Here is a 22,220-nt window from a genome sequence, read left to right as displayed (position 1 = left end):
AGGATAACATCCTCCAGACATAACTTGAATGAAGCCTTAATTGGCTAACACTCTCAGCAAATATTGACACTGGGAACCTAATCCGCTGTTATTTGGAATTGTTTGCTGAGATTGAGGAAACAGTGATTGGGATGAAGGGATCGATGAAAATTCACCTTTGTGACAAACTTGTTCGTTCTCTTTTGAAATATATGTGCCAGAAATGTACCAGTACTCCCTGCAGTGTGTGGATGTCTAGGACTTGTGTTCACATATTTTATAGTCCTAGAAATGGGTGACAGATATTTTATGAGGTAGAGATTATGTTTCCATCTGTTTCAACAACTTGAATGCCTGCTGGTATTGGGATCCAACAATAATTTAACAAAATTGATTATTCTTTATTGATTGATTTTTCTTCAGTTCTTTATTTATCTGGAAATATTTATCTGAAATGCCAGATTCTTAAAATTCTGTTCCCAAGTGAAAAAAAAATTCATTATAGAAAATGTAGAGTAGCAGAAGAAACAAAACATTTATGTGAAGAAAGTGGCTGAGATTTCTGAAAAATAGCAGTTATCAATATACGTGCAGGCGTGGCGTGTCAAAGTTGTGTTCTCCTTGGATTACAGGTGTAGTGGGGGGAGCCTGATCTGTTTGCCAAGGCACTTCCCAACATTGACTTAACTCTTCACTTTGAGATGGTGCATTTAATTGTGAACTCCAGCAGCTCAGTTTGTGGTCTATCTTGGTAGAGGATTACCTCCCCCTAGTGGTAATTTGTTCAAGATATGTGAATCCGGATTAAATGTTCATATGTTTTGATACAGCTTGTAATCGGTGATTTGAATTGTTGTTTTAATACCCCTAATTAAGATAGATTTGGTATTGTTGATAGCAAAGTCTTATTTATCTCAAGACTGGATTGGATTTTATTTGGTTGACTTCATTTGGTAAGGGAGGCTGTTTTTACAGACATTAGTTTTCAGATTAAACATGCTGATTCTGTTTGTGATGTAAGCACTTTATCTTAATTCTATGTTAAGTATCATTTATGTGAGCTGACTTTCTAAACTGCCTCACTGTGCATACTTGAGGCGTCCTGTACCACAGAGATAGCCCCACAGTGGAGTGATCTGTGATCTGGTGGTCAGCCCAGGAATGTTTGCTGATAAACTGCTTCATTGAGTGCAGATTTGTAATTTCAAACTAAGTCAACACTCCACTTTTAGCTTTATCTTTTAGAATGCTGATATACTGTGGAAACCACTCTGTATCCTCTCCCTTCCTCCTAGCCCCCCTCTCTTTCAACCCCCCACATTTTATAGAAGAAAGGTTGACCTTACAGGCCCGTAGCCAGCAATTTCAAAGGGGGGGGTTCTTTTTCTGAAAAAGTGGACCTTTTCCCATAAAAATTTCATGTACCTAAATCAAATTTTACCCAGAGTGGACTTTTTCCCAGCAAAAGGGGTGGTTCTTTCGAACCCCCTGAACCCCCCTGGCTACGGGCCTGCCTTAACTGTAACATCAAAAATGAACATTTTATAATACTATAACTCAAAGGAAATCAAGGGTTGTAAAAGAAAGAATATTGCACTTGTTTCTAGATGTGTAAGCACTTGCTACATTTTGGGAAAATGTACTGTTTCTGTCATTGGGAACAAGAACCGATTTGGTCCGAGTTCCAGGGGTCCAGGAAAGTCTGAAAAGTTACCGCTTGATGTATATGGCATTTATGCAAAACAATTTGGTATTGATTGAACAGGTTTTATGATGAATATTTCCTGAATGTTTTTATGCAACTGCATTGATTAAGTTGCGTCAGATATGTAACCCTGTGAAAAGTTGGGTAATTCAGGATGAGCAATGAAGGTTCTGAGACAAAAATCAATATATTTTAATGAATGTATAATGGAGAGATCTCTGGAGGGAGTTTATGAGCTGTCAGACACTAGAGATCATATTAGTTGTGCAGTGTTTATGCAATTCTTTCCTGCTAATTCTGGACCAGCCCTGTAGACATGTTGCTGGTGTTTTTGCTCTTGCACAGCATTAAGAATAAAGGAGAAATTGTTACTTCACAAGCAATATGGTGAAACATAAAAAGGAACGAAGCTGGTGTTTAAAACTGGGTTCCCATACCTAAATGGATCTAACAGAATCGATCCAGCTCCAAGGGGTTTCTCACTTTCAGCTGAAGTGGCTTAGGCTCTATTCCCAGAGATTTTAGATCGATCTATCCCTGCGGGGAGTCTCACTAGATTACTGTCAGATAATCTGGCTTAAATGTCTGTCCCGCCTACTACAAGCTGTAAGGGGGTAATTAACTTTCGTGTCCGCCCGGCTGACAGCTATTTAGCGTGAACCCCCAGGGAGTTAGGTCGATCTAAAGTAGATCGATCTAATCTCTGGAAATGGGGTCTTTGATGTCTGGCGTACGTACTGAAGCTGCTAAACAATAACTAATTACCCCGTAGCAGCTTTAGACAGACAGTTATTGCGATAGGATTTGAGAATGGTCCCTAAGTCTGCATCTAGACTTAGACTTATACATCTCATCTCTTGGTATTTGGAGCAGGGACTTTGTAATAGTGGATTGATTGTATTTGTATTCACCCCTGCATTGTATGTGTATATGCTCTAGTTGTACATTAATCCCACAGTTTCTACAGCAGTCGTATATGGCACTGTTTGCACGTTTGTGGTTTACATACACATGTACAGCTTTCTACCCCGGGGGTTACACAGATGTCAACAAGTTATTAAAAGTAAACATGACTCTTTTCAGGACCATTGACTGAGAAAGTTAAAAGCTATGACACTGAAAAAATAATGGAATTGTGCAGTACACATTAAGTAGTATAAAAAAGCCAGAAGTAAAATTTACCTGGGGAGTAATTAGTTTGGCCCCTTTGCAAGTAGTTTGTTAGTGTATGATTGTCCTTGAATTATGAATGGTGGGAATGTTGCAGTGACTTCTGTATTGTGTATTGGGCACAGTTTATAGTTATGTTTGAACAGTAAGCCGAAGGCTTTTTTTGGCCAGCAAAATGACATGTTTGTCCTCTCAGAATTCTAGTTTTCACACTGAACGCCAGAGTTAAATTGAAACTTGCCTCATATTGAAGTTTCAATATATAGGGATGTTGTTATGCCAGGAAGGTGAGGCACAACCGGAACGCAATGTGTTCTCAACTAACACATTTGTTCTCTGTATATACTGGGGAATAAATCAGAAAAAAGAAGTACAAGAAAAAAAGAAAATCATGTGGAAAATTGACCTTATTAATTAATGTACGGTATCAAATTGTTGTACACTGACAGCAAATGTTTGGAAAGAAAAAGTTAACACCATGGGATAAACTGTTATTTTTTTTCTCACTTCAGAGAGCCGAGGAAGGTGACCCTAAAGAAAGGATCGTCTGGCCTGGGTTTCAACATCGTGGGCGGAGAAGATGGCGAGGGGATCTACGTGTCGTTCATCCTGGCGGGGGGACCTGCAGACCTCAGCGGAGAGCTCAAGAGAGGTGACCAGCTCATTTCTGTAAGTACATGAGACAGGGTGAAAGACAGGAGACCCACTGAACTCTCCAGTTTCTGTATGTGTTTCACAAACTAATTCTCCATTGAAATGGAGTTCTCCTCCAGAGTTCAGCTATTGTGTCTCACACGGAACAAGGAGGAATAGTTTTGGAGGTGTTTCAATTTCTGAAGTCACTCTGTAGTTTTATGTCCAAATGTAAATAGACAAACAAATGAATGAAGTTGGGTTTTAGCTGAATTAAGAGGAGTTCTCAGTTATTTTTTGTGAACGAGGAAGAGAGATGTCTTCCAGATATTTCTATAGCTAGTGATCTGATCTATTGCAGCAGAAGACAGAGTAAGCACATTAACTGGCTTTGTATTGATCGCTAGCTTGGTTGCCATGGAAACATCACATTAATTTCTGTTCACCACATGGGAAGACAGCAATGGCCGTGTTCACTTAGATGTATTGTCTCTGGTTCTGAGGCATCCGAGAACAACAGAGGAAAGATGAGAAGATTTTCCTTTCTTTAATACACATGTATATTTCCTGCCTAATGAGTTTTGTTGGTTGATGTCAGTGCCCCTTGCACTTGTATGATAACTGGAAATATGTACCGAGTCGCTCAGATTAGACTTCATTTCAAAAAAAAAAAAAAAAAAAAAAATTGGCCTATGCTTTTTCATGGTTTTTGTTACCTGTGGCAAGGCACAACTATCTGCTTTCTAAGACCATTTTAGGCCTTGTACCTCTGGATTCTGATTAGGATGGGGACAGCACTCTTCATCAGCATGATGGCTGATTGTCTAATATTGAGGAAAAACAGTTTCTGCCCTGCCTCCCCCCATCCTCTTCCTCAGTTTATTTCTCCCCTCCTTCCTTCCCTCCCTTTCTCTCTCTCTCTCCCTCCACACACACACACACATGAATACATACACACATGTACACGTGTGCCTGCACACACACACACAAACACACACACAAACACACACACACACACACAAACACACACACACACACACACACACACACATCCCTGACGAGAAATTAGAATCCTGTCCAACAGAGCTGTGAAGACTGACACACTAGTAGGCAAGGGTCAATCAATTCAGCCTGCTATGTTACTCCAGCCTGTTAGAAGAGGCGATAGAGATCTGGGCTAAGATCCTCTCCAATATGACCTTGATGCTGATTGATACACAGGAAATACTGGGATTGGTATGGATTTCTTGTAGGGAGGAAAAAAAGGAAGGATAATCAGGGATATTTTATTGTGCTTCTCAACGTCTGAGTTTGGTAGATATGCGTATTGCAGCTAAAGTCGGAGCAGAGCTGATGTATTGTTGGGGAATGCCCTCTGTGTGAGAGAGAGAGAGGATTATTGGCTGAACATTCACCACAGCCAGAGCAGCATATTTACTACGGGCAGTGATTTAAAGATGGTGTACGTAAGCTGCAGAGATTGAGCAACGACTGTCTGCTTTACAACAGTGTTGATCATTGGAAATTCTGATCTGCTGTATTCTCTTTTAGCTCAGTGGCAATATGGTGGGGCTTCCAACTCGTGTGTATGTGAGCCATAGCCAGGAGACTTCAATATCGTGAGGGTTGGGGAAGACAATGTTGTAGGATATTCTGAAATCTTTATCTGACCCTCTTGTTATACATCCACTTGGTTTCCAGATAGAATCTTAATCACAATTTCAGCAACAGACAAGGAAGTGACTTGGAAGAATTTTGTATTTAAAAGGAATGTGATTATATTACTGTGAAAAGATCTGATGATATTGTCATTGCTGTATTTGCTGAAGGTGATAGTGTTATTAGCTGATGTTGCAGCAGAGACAGTATTACTGTAGGTATTCTCCAGAGGACATCAGTACAAGCTGACATTGGATGTGAGTATATTGTTAGGATATAGACCACAGCTAGGAGAGAACACATAGACGGATTGAGGCTAAATAATTGGTCATTTGGTGTGTCTATTACAAATTATGTGGAGGGTGATGAGGATGATAACAATTAACTGAAAAATACAGTACGTGGGATATGGTTTTGCTTTCTCCTGATGAAGATGGCCTGGTCTGAATATTGATGTAAGTAAGGTGCGAAAATTGAAATAGATTATATGTGAATCATAGCCCTTAAGATAAGATAAACTTTTTTTTTTTTGACTGATACAACTATTAAAGGTACATACTAACCGAGCATTGGTGGATAGTGGATTCCCAGTAACACATGTAAACCACTTCTACTAGATTCTTATATGACTCAAATAAATTTGACATGCCAAGGCATAAACTGAATAGATCACTCGATTAGCCATAAAAGACCTTTAGACTGCTCCTTTCTTTAAATTTATGGTTGTAAATTTAACCTACTTCCGTGACCTACTTTCCTGCCCCATTGACATACAGCTTAGAATGCCAGCAGAAAAATCTGTTCAAACATCATTTTTGGGTAAAATTAAACAATGCCTTTTGGTAATTCTCTTAGTTATACTACTTGAAACTATATACTGGCATTTGGTTGGTTTTTGTGACAAAAAATTGACTTTGTATGCATCTTTAAGCTAAAACTAAATATCATTTGTTCATCACAATGCAAGGCATGGTAACAAATAAAGATCACAGATTATGGCATTTCACATTGTCTAATATAACTCGAGTTAATGTGACTTTAAAGGATCTAAATTTCAAGCTGCTCATAGAAGCATACTATTTGATGCGATATAAACAATTTGTCTCATAGATTTTGTGTACAAGTTTTTGGATTTGTTTTTATGATCTAGTTAAAAAAAGAATCACTGGATCCTATTGGAATTTGGCCAGAGTTAAGTTTCTCAGTGCTATCTCTCAGCTCGATCAGTGATACCTTTATTATCTATACATGTACAAGTGTGCCACAGTGAAGTGAGCAGATATTCCTGGAGGAAATTAGAGAACAGGACTGACCAGATGGTACATACACTGTTACTACATGTCCGAAGTGTTGATAGGATCGGAGAACATCATTTCAGTTGTAGTCTGCGCCTGGTTGCTGGGTTTTAATGGCGACCAGGGGAAAGGAAATTGAATTGCGTTGCCATTTAGCTGGCTTTATGTGGGTATCTCTCAAAAGCACCAGAGTAGAGAAAAGAGTTGGATGTCCTTGGTGCACAGGAGCTTGAAGGGTGTGTAAATGGTTTGGGATTGAGGTAATATGGTTGTACTATTAGGATACTTTAGTCATAGTCTTATATTAGTTTGGTGGTTGATGTGAATCCTCTGAAGTAATGAGGTTATTATCTCCTGTTCAAAACTTGCATTTGTATGCATATTGGAAATAACATACTCATTTACTCCGCTTGGACCACATTTCTGAGGACTCCAAAAATTGGCTTGTGCCTTTTCATAGTATTTATTTATTGCAAGGCAACAATGCCAATTGCAGCCTGTTCAACTATATGCTTTCTTCATAAGATTCTTTTTCAGCTTGATGGTCTATTGTCTAATATTAAGGCAAATGGTCTGTCTCCCTCTCCCTCTCTCTCGAGTCATTCACCTGAAATATTCTGAAATGAAATACTGAAATCTCTTTTTTTTAAGAGCCATATTATGTATATTCCAGGAGAAAAGTACCATCATTATCATTTAATTTAGCTTACTCAATAAACAAGTCCCCTGTTATCTTTGCGCTCACAGGCATGTATTTCACAGTTGAAAAGAATTCAATTCAATTCAATCCACACTGAGTCATAATAGCTGAAGAAAATAGAAGCGTTTTTGAGACGAAAATGTAAGCTGGTGATAAGTACATGCCTGGAGAAAATTCTTAGAAAATAACAAAGAAATTATCACCATTTTCTGCATGGAGTCTCTAATGAGCATCCTAGTCACCATGGGAACGAGAATTAAGGTCGGAAAATCAACATGTGTTGGAGAGATAGGAATGCCCTCTTTTCTGAACATTTTCTCTCCGTGTTGTGAAGGTCAGGCTATGCTGGTATTATCTGCCATTCAGCTAAAGTAGATGCGATTTGCTGGTTGTTAATCATTTTGTGGTTAGATGATTCCAGAGCTGAATGGCAAGAAGGCCATATTGCAGGGACTGGCGGACTACACCAGTTAACCACTAGTTATAAAGAGAAAAATAAATATTTATATTAAAATGAAGTTTTCTTTATTTAGTGCCACTTTTCTTAACACCATGTAACATTTTCCCAAAAAAATATATCTTCTACTCATACATATCTAATGTAGCAATAGATTTCTTTTTATTATTGCAATAGTTATTATATATAAATTATAATTTAATTTTTGTGGTTATTCAAACTATTTATCTCCAAATGTAATAGTTTTGCAGAAGTATGATGAAGTTTAGTATGATATTTGTGATTATCTTCAGGTTAATGGTGTTGACTTGAGGGACGCCACACATGAGCAGGCAGCAGCCGCACTGAAGCATGCTGGGGACACAGTGGAAATTGTCGCACAGTATAAACCTGAAGGTGAGAAAATGAGTCCCTGAATTGGGGACGTTTGCTCACGTTTTCTTCAAACTTAAAACTTTCTCTTTCTGAAATATTGTTCTTTTTCAAGGCTTTATTATTTTCAAAAGCTCACTAAAGTTTACTTTGTGACTAAGTGGCAGCAAAAATTTCAAAAAAGTTTGAATGAATATTTAATGCACAACTATGAAAAAAGTGACTTTCCAATGATAATAAGAAGAAAAATATTGATATTAGCCCAAAATAAAATTTTTAAAAATTTGGAAATACAATTAAAATGTTGTTTTGAGAATAAAAGGATAGATGTTGAAATTAGTACCATGAAATTAAAGCATCTTCTTTTCCCCTTATTTTCAGATTATAACAGATTTGAGGCCAAAATTCATGAAATTCGTGAGCAAATGTTGAACACAAGTCAGAGCAGTTTAAAAACTACACAAAAGAGGACGCTCTATGTGAGGTAAGTGGGGCTCGAAGCAAGTGTTTTCCATTTGGTGATACTTCTAAAACTTTCATCCTTGAAACGTTTTTGTAAGGTATTTAGTAGAATGCTCAGATAGGTATATCACAACATTCAGCATTTCATTTTTGGGGAAAATTAGAAACAAAAAAGAAGGCAGTTCAAAGTACAGAGGTCATATCCTAAGTGCAGTGCAGCTATCTATTAATACCAACAATGGTGAAGTTTCATTGTGAAACATAACTCCTTGAATATAGATAAACCCAGAGCAATTCTCCCCTATGCTGTTTATGTAGTGATATGGTATATAATGAACTAAAGATGTCCAGTAAGAATTGGACCACCCATGACTGGTTATTCTAAAAATATGCCTTACCACACCAGGAAACAGACACGCTTCCCCACCCACCCACCACTTTCTGGACATTCCACAATTTCTTCTGTAAATACCCAGGAGTCTATCTTGCTATATAGCTAGCAATGAGTAGGAATGCAGATAAATTTTATTGCAGGATTGGGCTGTTTCACATACACACATGCACACACACACACACACACACACACACCAAAAAAAAAAAAAAAAATCACTGCATGTACAATGTCTTCACTCAAGGAGACTTCTGAGATCTGCTTAGCATTACAGCAAATAAAATTTTCCACCTTAAAAATAAGAGCAGTCATTGGTATCCTAGTTATCTTGGATAACTTCCTCCTTGGACCCTCTTGCTGACTGTGCTCCTCCAGGAACAACACTTTTGAATGATCAGTGAAAATACAGGGTTGTTTTCAGACATGCAGCTTTAAAAAATATGCAGTATTAATGATTTTATCTTAATTTTTTCATCCAGGGCCCTCTTTGATTACGACCCTTCTAAGGACAGTGGTCTGCCGCGGGAGGGTCTGGAGTTCAGGTATGGAGACATTCTCCACGTCACCAATGCCAGCGATGACGAGTGGTGGCAGGCCAAGAGGATCCTGCCAGACGGGAAGGAGGAAGGACTGGGCATCATACCCAGCAGGAGAAGGTAGGGAGGGACTGGGGATCATACCCAGCAGGAGGAGGTAGGAAGGGACTGGGCATCATACCCAGCAGGAGGAGATAGGGAGGGACTGGGCATCATACCCAGCAGGAGAAGGTAGGGAGGGACTGGGCATCATACCCAGCAGGAGAAGGTAGGGAGGGACTGGGCATCATACCCAGCAGGAGGAGATAGGGAGGGACTGGGCATCATACCCAGCAAGAGGAGGTAGGGAGGGACTGGGCATCATACCCAGCAGAAGAAGGTAGGGAGGGACTAGGCATCATACCCAGCAGGAGGTAGGGAGGGACTGGGCATCATACCCAGCAGGAGGAGGTAGGGAGGGACTGGGCATCATACCCAGCAAGAGGAGGTAGGGAGGGACTGGGCATCATACCCAGCAGGAGGAGGTAGGGAGGGACTGGGCATAATACCCAGCAGGAGAAGGTAGGGAGGGACTGGGCATCATACCCAGCAGGAGAAGGTAGGGAGGGACTGGGCAGCATACCCAGCAGGAGAAGGTAGGGAGGGGACTGGGCATCATACCCAGCAGGAGGAGGTAGGGAGGGGACTGGGCATCATACCCAGCAGGAGGAGGTAGGGAGGGGACTGGGCATCATACCCAGCAGGAGGAGGTAGGGAGGGGACTGGACATCATACCCAGCAGGAGGAGGTAGGGAGGGGACTGGGCATCATACCCAGCAGGAGGAGGTAGGGAGGGGACTGGGCATCATACCCAGCAGGAGGAGGTAGGGAGGGACTGGGCATCATACCCAGCAGGAGGAGGTAGGGAGGGACTGGGCATCATACCCAGCAGGAGGAGGTAGGGAGGGGACTGGGCATCATACCCAGCAGGAGGAGGTAGGGAGGGACTGGGCATCATACCCAGCAGGAGGAGGTAGGGAGGGACTAGGCATAATATTTTCAAGGGGCTTTATCCTTCTAGGTCTGTAGACATGTCAGGTAATATGTAAAAAATGTTTTATCAGTTGGTCCTGATTCTGAATATGATCTGACTATATAACATAATTATTGTTGTAAAGAAACATCCATTATTTACTCGCATTAAAAAAACTCATTGCTTGTTGCATTTGTATCTGAAATAACTGACCAGACAGTTTTGTCAGGTGTAAATGGTTTGACTATGTTTTCCAGAGTTGAGAGGAAAGAGAGAGCCAAGGTGAAGAGGGTGGACTTCAAAGGAAAGGGAGTGGACTCTAAGGTAAGGTTACCAAGGAGACAGAGACAAGTGATAATGAACTGGTGCACATCACATCTTTGTCAGTACCAATTTGATATCAATTATAGGTTTTTATGTACAGACACAGATGTGTCTGTACATATTGCCATCACCTGCGTCTGTCGTCGCCGTCGCCGATGGCGATGCCGATGCCGATGCCGTCGCCGTGCACTTTCCTTGTAAACACGATAAGTGGAAGGCAGTTTTACTTTTTGGCTTTATATTTACAGAGCTGATGAATATTCATAAAACGCAGGTCAAGTTCGAAAATCAGCATGATCGGGCCATTATTGTAGAAGTTATGCTGTTTTTTCACTTTTCAGCATATATGCAACCTTGTAAACACATTTTAAGGAAAACCGTTAGGCCTGTTGTCATGACACTCACAGGAATAATCAATCTTACTAAAACACAGGTCAAGTTCGAAAATCAGCATAATCGGGGCATTATTTTAGAAGTTATGCTGTTTTTCACATTTCCTCAGATTTCCTCAGATTTAATTCTTAGGCATGTTAATAGCCTTATTATTTAAGTAATAAGATACGTAAAAGTGTTTGTTTGACATTTCCTGCATCTTTACAACATTGTTAGTTGATTATGTAAAAATGATGGTAAACTTGTTATCGTGTATTGTATAATAAAGTGTCAAAAATGGAAATAAACTCATATCATTGCAGTTTGTCAGATTCAATCATTCACTATGTTCAGAATCTCAGAATGGAAGAAATTGGACATTTAACACTGTTCTATTGATATTTTTCACATCTCATCAATTTTCTTAGTTGATCTTATAAAAATGGCAGTAACCTATTAATTTTGTTTTATGTTAAAAAAGTGTTAAAAATGGAAATAAACCCATTTCAGAACAGTGCAGTCTTGTTTACATTTTGGCATTTTGAAGGTGTGACTTTGAAGTTCCATCGGCCTAAAAACCTTTGTTAGTCACGTTTACTATTTGTCCATGATACTAATATTTTATTATTAAAAATTGATGATCATTATGCTGTTAAACATTATGTAATATTGCATCAAAATTTGAAAAAAACCTATTTTGGGCACTGCTCCCATGATGACCATATAAGAAAAACCATGTCACTTACTGTTCTCAAACAGTACAGTTAATATGTACAGATGTGTCTGTACATATTGCCATCACCTGCGTCTGTCGTCGCCATCGTGGCCGTCACTGTCGCTGTCGCCGGCGCCATGCACTTTCATTGTAAACACGATAAGTGGAAGGCAGTTTTACTTTTTGGCTGTATATTTACAGAGCTGATGAATATTCATAAAATGCAGGTCAAGTTCGAAAATCGGCATGATCGGGCCACTATTTTAGTAGTTATGCTTTTTTTTTCACTTTTCAGCATATATGCAACACTGTAAACACAATATAAGAAAAACAGATAGGCCAATTGTCATTAAACTCACAGGAGTTGTCATTCCTGCTAAAACGCAGGTTGAGTTAAAAAATCAGCATAATCGGGCCATTATTTTAAAGAAATGCAGTTTTTTCACATTTCCTCAGATTTAATTCTTAGGCATGTAAACAGTTTCATTATTGAACTAATAAGATAGGTAAAAGTGTTTGTTTGGCATTTCCTGCAATTTTACAACATTATTAGTTGATTATGTAAAAATGATGGTAAACTTGTTATCGTGTATTGTGTAATAAAGTTTCAAAAATGGAAATAAACTCATATCATTGCAGTTTGTCAGATTCAATCATTCACTATGTTCAGAATCTCAGAATGGAAGAGATTGGACATTTAACACTGCTCTGTTGATATTTTTCCCATCTCATCAATTTTCTTAGTTTATCATATAAAAACGGCAGAAAACTGATAATTTTGTTTTATGTTAAAAATTGTTAAAAATGGAAAAAAAAAAACATTTCAGAACAGTGCTGTCTCGTTTACATTTTGGCATTTTCAAGTTGTGACTTTGAAGTTCCATGGGCCTGAAGACCTTTGCTAGTCACATTTTCTGAATATCCATAATACTAATATTTTATTATTAAAGTTGATGGTCATTATGCTGTTAAACATTATGTAATATTGCATCAAAATTTGAAAAAAAAAACTATTTTGGGCACTGCTCCCATGATGACCATTTAAGAAAAACCATGTCATTTACTGTTCTCAAACTTACAGGAAAGAAACATGGGACTAAAATACAGCTTCAATAGGAAATACAGTCTGTTTGGTAATTCTTGCTGCCAGTTAAACAGTTATTTTGTGAAAATTTAATTTTTCACATATTGGCATTTTCAAGGTGTGACTTTGAAGTTCCACGGGCTTGAAGACCCATGCTAGTCACATTTTCTGAAAATCCATGATACGTATATTTTATTATTAAAATTGAGTTATTATGCTGTTAACCATTATGTAATATTGCATCAGAATAGAAGAAAACACAATTTTGGGTGCTGCTGCCATGATGACCATTATGGGAAAACCATGTTACTTATGATTGCCAAACTTTCAAAAAAGAAATACTGGACTAAAATGCAGTCTGAGTTGGAAAAGCAGTCTAAGGAACTTCTTTTTCTGGAAGTTATACATTTTCAAAGTGTAAACTTGTCACATATTTTAATTACATTGGTATTACCTGTTGAGGATAATTAAAATTTGATGTTGAATTTGCAGTTTGATATAATGTATTTTTGCATCAGAATTGACAGTAGCCTATTTTGTGCATAGTTATTTCCTGTTTTTTGTCTGTACATTTGACAGCTTTGCTGCCTTGTTTTTTTTACTCACTGTGATTTATATCAGTTTTTATCTTAAAACCTGAGCCAGTGCGGTTTAAGGCTGTTTGGTTAATCTTTAAGACCACGTCAGATCAGTACTGGTTTGAATGTGCACTTTAAGACTTAATCTGGCCCACTAGTGAGATTCACAGTTCAAAATAACTTTCCCTCCATCCCAGCAGGTGATGTCTGTATATTTGTCAGGTTTGCCATCTAGTTTCACAGTTCAAAATAACTTCCCCTCTGTCCTACTAGGCTGTTGGTGGCACAGCAGCAGACAAACAGAAGAAGAAGAATTTCTCCTTCACCAAGAAGTTCCCATTCATGAAGAGCAAAGACAAGAGTGGCACAAGCATGGAAGATGTCACTGTGGATGAACGTAAGTTTTATCCTCCTATAGAGGGTGTTATACTTCAAGATAAGACCATTTGAGGAAGTTGGCTTTTATAGATCTTGCTGCTTTGGCACAGTGTGTCTTGATTCAGTTTGAAAGCACGTTTGTCATTGGCTGCTGTTTAGATTTCATTTGTAACTTGTACTGGCAAAAGACCTGACATGTCCATTCATATTGCTACAACACGAGAAGCCTTTTATTCATATTTTGCTTCTGTATATTATAGAGCAGAGCTATGAGCTTATTTGATCCTTTTGTTAATACTTTTTGTTTAATTTATGTTGAGCACCATTTATCTTTGTGTTAAATTTGGAAGGTTTGATATGTATTGTTTTTGTCTTTTTATTCTTTGAAAAATGTACTTTTAATTTTGTTGTGTATAGAGATTGCTTGAGCACAAGAAAGCAGACTTGGTTCTCTTTCTCTGATTAAGATTTATTTTTCTTTAATTTCATATATTCTTGACCTTTAATGACCTTCACCTCATGACCTTCACATTTATATGGGCCACATGCAGAAGCGGATATTCCAATTCAAAATACGTTAAGAGGTTGTTATCATTATTATTAACCCCCCCTGAGCTGCTATATCAGTCAGAATGCATGTGGCCTAGCTGGCTCAGTTAGCAGTTACTGTAGTCTCGTCTTAACATCTTGATCAACGCATGAACCAACTTGGTGTTGTAGAAAGCATGTGACCTGGAGCAACGAGCTGCCCGTTTATCGCATGTTAATCCAACACTCTGCACAGTAGCAAGGGCTCTTGTCAAGGTAGACCTTTCCACTGTGGATATGGCATGATCTGAGTTCATCAAATTGAAACAAAATTGGATATTTTTATTGCCAAAACAATTATCTCTTTATGATATTTAAAAATGTATAAAGAATGAAGAAAAATAGATTTCTGAAAAAAATTTGTCTTGAGATAGTCAGATAATTATGTTTGAAATTGTATGAAATTTTCTGATATTCTATTTCATTTTTGGCACTGGTATTGTTCCAGTACTTCACTCTGTGCTCCTTGGTTGATTTACACTGACAGAGCCCCTGTACTGTGCTTAATGTATTTGTCAAGAGAACAGTCTTGAATGAAATGTTGTATTCAAAAAGGTTGCTTCTTTCAATATGCAACATTTAAATGCTTTGAAGATTGGTATAAAATTTATATCCAAATGACACAAGAGTGATTCAAAAATAAGGATGACAAGGAAAACCAAAGATTGTCATAGCTTGTACCAATGTTGTCCTTGTGGATGATATTGTCACTGTTGCTGTATGTCATTTGTTTGCCACATACCCTATATGTCAGTACAGTTTAACGTGACCATGTTTGAATTTGTTTCTGTAGAAACGGAGGGTGATAATGATTCCAACAGTAAGTAAACCTATAGAACATGTAGAATTAGTCCCCTAAATGCACTCTAGAGGGCAGCATACACCCAACCTTCAGTTTATCCATAGGTGGCACTGATTTACAAGAAGCTATCTTGATTTTTTTTTCCAAAATGAATTTGAAAATATATTGTAGTCAACATTTAGGGAAATATTTGTCCACACAAACTGATAAATTTGAAAGGAAATTGGGTTGTATGCTGACCAATATCTCACCTATAGGCTATTCCTCTTCTCAACACTGTCTTCAACATGGTGGAATAACTCATTTTGTGAAATCTACACATTGTCAGGTAAAATTTACTGCTGTAATGTTGATGTCCATTATGCAGATAAAATTAGCTTTGAATTATAATATTGGACATAGAGCAGTGAAAAATTTGTGTTTTATTTCCACCAAGTTGTTAGATAAGTATTCCCTTAAGCAATGGCTCCCAATGGCTGCTTCAGTGGATGACGGGTTGGCAAGTGGTATAGGAAGCTGAAAATGACAGGGACTGGCTTTTATGCCCTTTAAGGAAATGATGATATCATACAAATGAATGAACGCCAATAAGCCTAATACACAAATACAAGTTAGTTAAGTACCACATATGCAATCATATACAAAGGTGTATGTGGGTGCTGACAGATATGTAGCACATATGCACACAAAGAACACGATCCTTTCTTTGTAATTTCATGGGCACTAAAAGTAAATTCTCTGTCATTTCAGTTCTCTATATAAGTATAGCTGGGTGTTGATCTGGCTAAATATTATATACTGTATATGTATAGCTGGGTGTTGATCTGGCTAAATATTATATACTGTATATGTATAGCTGGGTGTTGATCTGGCTAAATATTATATACTGTATATGTATAGCTGGGTGTTGATCTAGCTAAATATTATATACTGTATATGTATAGCTGGGTGTTGATCTGGCTAAATATTATATACTGTATATGTATAGCTGGGTGTTGATCTGGCTAAATACTATATACTGTATATGTATAGCTGGATGTTAATCTGGGCATAAATTATATACATTTACAATTGGTATATACACAACCTGTCTGGGGTTATTCTTTTGTTAATACTTGATGGAGAAATTATTTATTTATTTATTTATTTTATTTATTTATTTATTTTTTTTTTTGGGGGGGGGGGAGGGGGGCTGTAGAAAATATAATTAAATGTTTAACTAGCAGGGTTATACTGTCTTTTCTCCAACATTTATTCTGGCCAGACTTATCAAAGGTTATTAGAGGTGAAGCATGTAATATGTAGTATCTTGACTTTTATTTTACATAGCTGTTTTCAAATAGACGTTTCCAGTATTTGTTTTGTCCTAGATCTGTATTACACAAACTCTGCCCATTTAAAATATCAATTACTGTAGCATGGATTAACTGTTCAGTGTAGAATAAATACTGTAGTCTAGCTTCAGTATTAACATCTGTATCATGGGTTTGGGGACTAAGCATCATATTTTAAACACATCTGAAATAGGATATTTATTATATTATTCAGGGTTTTTCAGTAAGTAAAGTCAAAATTGCAGTTGTATATGCATGTTACAAAGACAAGTATCATATGGTCTGGTGTAACAACATTTTGGGCATTAAGGGGCCTTTCTGTGGTTGCATTAAAAAGAAAGAAAAAAGTTAATAAAAGTTTATATTTCCTCACATTCAATTTGTGATACTCCTTTTCGGGTGATTTCCAAACAGAATTATGTAGGATTTATAGATTTTTAGACCATCTTGTTTTCATTTGACAAAAATCTCCTTAGTGGTACTTATAACTTGCATTCCACGCTGTCAACTCCATACTGCTCAGCTCGGCTTTTCAAGACCTGAAAGTTTCAGGTTAAGATTTTGTTAAGAGTATTTGTTTTCTTTTTCCTTTCTCAGTACCACATGAATTATGTAAAAGATGAGAGCTGGACAAACTGGCTGTGATACCTTTCTCCTATTTTTGTTTCTAAATGATATATGACAGAAATAGAGTGCACTGATTGTAATAAGAGCTGATATGATGTTAAAACAGAATATGTGATTATGAAATTGATTTTTTTGTTCAAAGATATAATTTGATTTGAGGAAAGGCACTATGAGGATTGCAGTAAACGTATTTATTCTTAGCATTTACTTATGAAATAAATACACTAAGTGTAATCCACTTCATTGTCAAGAAAAAAATGTTCTTAATTTCATTAAATGTATTAAACTGTTTCACTGTTTATAAAACATGAGTAAATTTTCACATTATCAGTTTTAATTTCTTTTAATAATTTCACCTATTAAGCTCTTTTGTTCTTTGCGAGAGAAAGTTGACAATGAAGTAATGCCGCCATTTCTGTTGTTACAGGAGGGGATGAACCAGTGCTCACCTATGAACCAGTGATACAGCAAGAATGTGAGTAAATAGCTGGTCCACTACAACCCTGTCACACCTAACACATTCTTACAAATACTGTCACACCTAACACGTTCTTACAAATACTGTCACACCTAACACATTCTTACAGACACTGTCACACCTAACACATTGTATAAACCAGTATTGCAGCAAGAAAGTGAGTTGTCTTAAGTAAATGTTAGATATTTATTTTTTTTTTTTTGCAACAAATTCTTGGTTTAGTTGGTGTAAAAATTATATGGCTTTAAGAAATGATATGCTCAAGCAGGCACATTGTACTGTAAAGATTGCTAGCATAATATACTGACAACTGAATAATGTCTGTGTGAATTCCGTCTTCCAGTGAAGGTGACGCGCCCTATCATTTTGCTGGGCCCGCTGAAGGACAGAATTAATGACGACCTGATATCAGAGTACCCGGACAAGTTTGGCAGCTGTGTACCTCGTAAGTCAACTGTCAGTCAAATGCTATAGCATGTATAACAGTCAATAGTTTACTGCGTTATACACGAGAATACCATGTTCAGTCAATGCCAACAACATAATACAAAGTAGTAAAATATTATACAATGTGCAACGTTTTCAACATGGTTTGGCATATAAGAGTAGACAACTTCATACAGAGGAAAACAACATAGTGAAAAAAAATCAGTGCTCTACAACATTTGATTGAAGGTAAGACAGCAAAGTTTAATTAATGTACAACTAATACAACATAGCTTTTAACATCATGCAACATTTGCCATTATACCACTGCATTATAAAGTAACATTGTATTACAAAAGAGAACACAAGCAAATTATACACAAACAAATACATCATCACAATACTACTTAATACAATATAATACAAATAAAATAAAACATGTAGCAAAACAGCAAAATCAAAGATGCAGCCAACTGTTTAACAGCTACTGATGACTGTCATCGTTTGCAGACACGACACGTCCGCGCAGAGACTACGAGGTGGACGGGCGTGACTACCACTTCGTGGACTCTCGAGAGCAGATGGAGAAGGACATTCAGGACCACCTGTTCATCGAAGCGGGGCAGTACAACGAGCATCTGTACGGCACAAGTGTTGCCTCAGTCAGGGAGGTCGCAGAAAAGGTAGTTATTGCCCATAATGAATTAGGATAATGAAGCAATCTTTTCAGTGGGAAAAATTACTTTTGTTTCAGAGTCATGATTTTAGATCCATTAAAATATATATTTCTTTGTTGTAGCATGTGTGGTGCTTATACTATGCAGATAGAACTTGAAGCGTGCTTTTTAGTTTTGTTGTTACCACTGAGTATGTTCTTATTCAAGGATTTGTGACTTAAAAATACAGTATTTTTAAAATTCATTATTTTTCTGATTGAAAAAATCAAGTCATTACCATAAGTTTTTTATCAAAGGGGGGGGGGGGGGGGGGTGAGGTTGAAAGAGGAGTGATATGACACCTGTCATAGTATCCAGACTGAAGTTACCAAATTATTTCCTGATTTCAGGGCAAGCATTGTATATTAGATGTTAGTGGAAATGCTATTAAGAGACTCCAGGTTGCTCAACTCTACCCTATAGCCATCTTTATTAAACCAAGAAGTGCAGAATCTATAATGTAAGTACTAACAGTAGGTCTACTCTACCCAATAGCCATCTTTATTAATTAAAAACCAAGAACTGAACAATGTATAATGTAAATAATGGAAGTAGTTTTATTCTATTGTTTACTATACCAAGTAATGCAAAATCTGTAATATAAATGCTGGCAGTGTTGGCTATGAATGTGAGTGTTTGTGTGGTTGTTAGAATGTAGAAGTAATCACATTTGTGAGATAATGATTAATTTTTTGCAGGGAGTGGAACAAGAGAATGACAGAAGAGCAGGCCAAGAAAAGTTTTGAAAAAGCATTGAGATTAGAGCAAGAGTTTGGAGAGTATTTCACAGGTAAGTTGAGTTTAGAGCAAGAGTTTGGTGGAAAAAATCACAGGTAAATTTAAAACAAAATGAAGTAATCAAAGAAATGTTTATTACAGAAGTAGTGGAATTGAAAAAACTGGGAATGATTTTCAAACCTCAGATTTTTCATTGATTATGTTGTTTTGTATCGGAGCATTGTAGGAATAGTTTTAATCTTAAAATAATTTTTGTGCTAACCTTGGTTCTTTAAGATGAATATGCATGTCCAAGAAAATGTCCCAGCCAAAGCAAAAAAGGTATCATCTGATGATGCTGGTATACCCATGCTTCTTTAGAATATTGATGTTAAGTTTCACTTGAATCTCCCCCATATTGTTTTCAGCTGTGGTCAGCGGGGACACGCCAGATGACATCTATGCAAAGGTCAAGGAGGTCATTCGCGACCAGTCGGGCCCCATGATTTGGGTGCCATCGAAAGAAAAGTTATGATGCGGAGATTGGAGTGCGATGCATTAGACACTTTTTAAGCCATTATGTAGTCATCAGGATTGAGGGAAGGATGAAGGGAAGAAAGGACAGATTGAGAAGCACTGGACAGTGATAAATAAAGAGCACGCTTGAGAAGGGGTGTAAAGGTGTAAAGAAATTAATGAAAATTTTATGGCCAATCAGGGTGGACATGATAATTTGCGTACTGTGGAATCATGGGAAGAGGAAATTGTGGTGATTAGCTGCGCTCGGTAGAACATACAATTGTAGTGGCAGAGGTAGAGGACAAGCTACATGTATGGACCAATAGCAGAAGAGGGCACAGAAATAATTTCTTCCAGGATGAAAAGTGATAGCTTATTCTTCCCAATAATTTAAAACTAAACAGTTATGTGTATGGTAATATGAAGTGTACAGTTTTATCATAACTGTATTAAGTATCAAGTTAACTAATCTTATGGCTCTTGTAGACCCAATTGTAAAGTTTTCTGTGTTATATGATTCCACAAGGAGAGAGAAAGGCGAATTAGATAGCTTGCTTTACGTGGGGCAGGGAATTTAGATTTGATAGAGAACATAGTCTTGTATCTTATAAATAACTGATGAAAGAAAATGTACATAGGAGATTGAATTGAATTTCCATAGCAACTGGATGAATCGCCATAGAAACTACTGTACAGTTGCTAGGCAGTTTTACGTGGTATTAAAGGTTCATCTCAAGGAAAAAGAAAGTAGTCTGGTAGATGTAAACAAGATAAGTTATGGTAGGCTTCGGAGTAAGGTTTTTGAAGTATTTCTGTAAGAATTAATGTTAAGAGGAACTAAGTCTTAATTATTTTGTATTTGCTTATTCATTTTTTTCTGCCTTTTAAATGAATAGCACACCAATGTTTACTTATTATTTCCTTCAAGTGATTTGTGAAAGTTGCTGTTTCGTGTGTGAGCTGTGACAATGAACAGTTCCCGTCTTGTCAACATTGTGTTGTGTCACCTGTTACAGAAACCTGTTCTTGAAGATTCATTTGAGAGAAGAAGGTGAATTAATAAATATAAGATTGTCGTACACACTTCAAGTACCCCATTGATTCATATTGTCAATTTAATATTTGATGTAGATGGATTCTGTTTGATGAAATGTGTTCAAGGTAAACCAGTACTGCTGCCATTTTGAATACCAGTTGGACTCTTATTTCATTGTGGCACTTCTCATTACACGTGCCAGCTCTTATGCTAGTTTGCCAATATAGAGGTAATATTTGATGTGCCGGATATGTGTGAGTCACAAGGTGAAAGCTATTGTTTTGACTAAATAAATGCTGCTGTACTAAGAAAAGGCTCTTCTGTATTGCAATGTGAAAGGTCCAGTCATGCCATGGAAACCTTGCTAGAATGTATTTTTGACCTTGACAACACACTTGAATTACTTCGGTAAAATAACAGCCAGTTAGATATTATTCTACCGGTATTGTGGGAATTGGACAACTGATGGGAAAACTGTAGGTAATAGAAAATAAGGCTTTGGATTATTCTTCTCTATTGTTAATTTCGATGAAATTTTGACATTTCTGTTCTGGTGATTGAAAAGTTTTCTTAAAGAAAACCATGTAAATGTTACTTGTTTGTCGTAAAAGTTATCTAGCATAATCAGAACATGTGCCGTAGCTTTATTTCCAGATGAAAGTTGGGGAAAACGGTTGTCTTAAGTGTTCAAGTGCTTGCTTATTTGATTAGTTGTTAATGCAGTAGCTCAACCAATTAGTGGAAGTGTTACTAACTTCCAGGGCAATTAGTGTTGCATATTGGGAAAATTCAGATGTGACTACATATCTCATTGGTTGATTTACAGCATCCATTTGGGATCCATGGTAACAGTGTGTGTATTACATTAACATTATTAAAGATGCTGAGAATAATACGTAAAATTTATACAATTAATATGTATATCGATATGAAAATATTCACTTGGAGAAATGTACACATAGCCAATGACAGTCCAAGAGATGTATAATAAACTTATCTTTAGTTTTATCCAGTATTTGACAGCGTTGCTTTTTACATTATCATGCACACGCATTTCTTTTCTCTGTTATCATAATAATATTATATATATTTCAAAGTTAGTCTAGGTTTTTTTTCCCTAAGAGCTTGATTTTTTGTTAAAATCTCTTAAAAGAT

General features: G+C 37.2%; 1 protein-coding gene across 7 annotated transcripts in view; it reads left to right on the top strand.

Annotated features, from left to right (window-relative positions):
• LOC106169289 (disks large homolog 1) overlaps nt 1-22,073 on the top strand; it is an 87,398-nt gene extending 65,325 nt beyond the window's left edge. For 4 of the 7 annotated variants that reach the window (XM_086998102.1, XM_086998098.1, XM_086998103.1 and 1 more), the window contains 14 exons: nt 3,367-3,523; nt 7,892-7,994; nt 8,352-8,454; nt 9,303-9,479; nt 10,629-10,695; nt 13,718-13,841; nt 14,374-14,406; nt 15,204-15,230; nt 17,601-17,648; nt 17,995-18,096; nt 18,588-18,760; nt 19,144-19,253; nt 19,492-19,583; nt 19,939-22,073. In XM_086998102.1, coding sequence (XP_086854228.1) covers nt 3,367-3,523; nt 7,892-7,994; nt 8,352-8,454; nt 9,303-9,479; nt 10,629-10,695; nt 13,718-13,841; nt 14,374-14,406; nt 15,204-15,230; nt 17,601-17,648; nt 17,995-18,096; nt 18,588-18,760; nt 19,144-19,253; nt 19,492-19,583; nt 19,939-20,045 — 1,423 coding nt within the window. In that variant the 3' untranslated portion in view covers nt 20,046-22,073. The remainder of the gene's footprint in view (nt 1-3,366; nt 3,524-7,891; nt 7,995-8,351; nt 8,455-9,302; nt 9,480-10,628; nt 10,696-13,717; nt 13,842-14,373; nt 14,407-15,203; nt 15,231-17,600; nt 17,649-17,994; nt 18,097-18,587; nt 18,761-19,143; nt 19,254-19,491; nt 19,584-19,938) is intronic. The other 3 variants (XM_086998100.1, XM_086998099.1, XM_086998101.1) reach the window with 3 other exon arrangements.
• The last annotated feature ends 147 nt before the right edge of the window (nt 22,074-22,220 follow it).

The sequence above is a fragment of the Lingula anatina genome, chromosome 10 (genome assembly GCF_051362555.1).
Source record: "Lingula anatina isolate TDL-2025a chromosome 10, LinAna3.0, whole genome shotgun sequence".
NCBI lineage: Eukaryota > Metazoa > Brachiopoda > Lingulata > Lingulida > Lingulidae > Lingula > Lingula anatina.
This window is presented reverse-complemented; position numbering and strand designations above follow the sequence as displayed.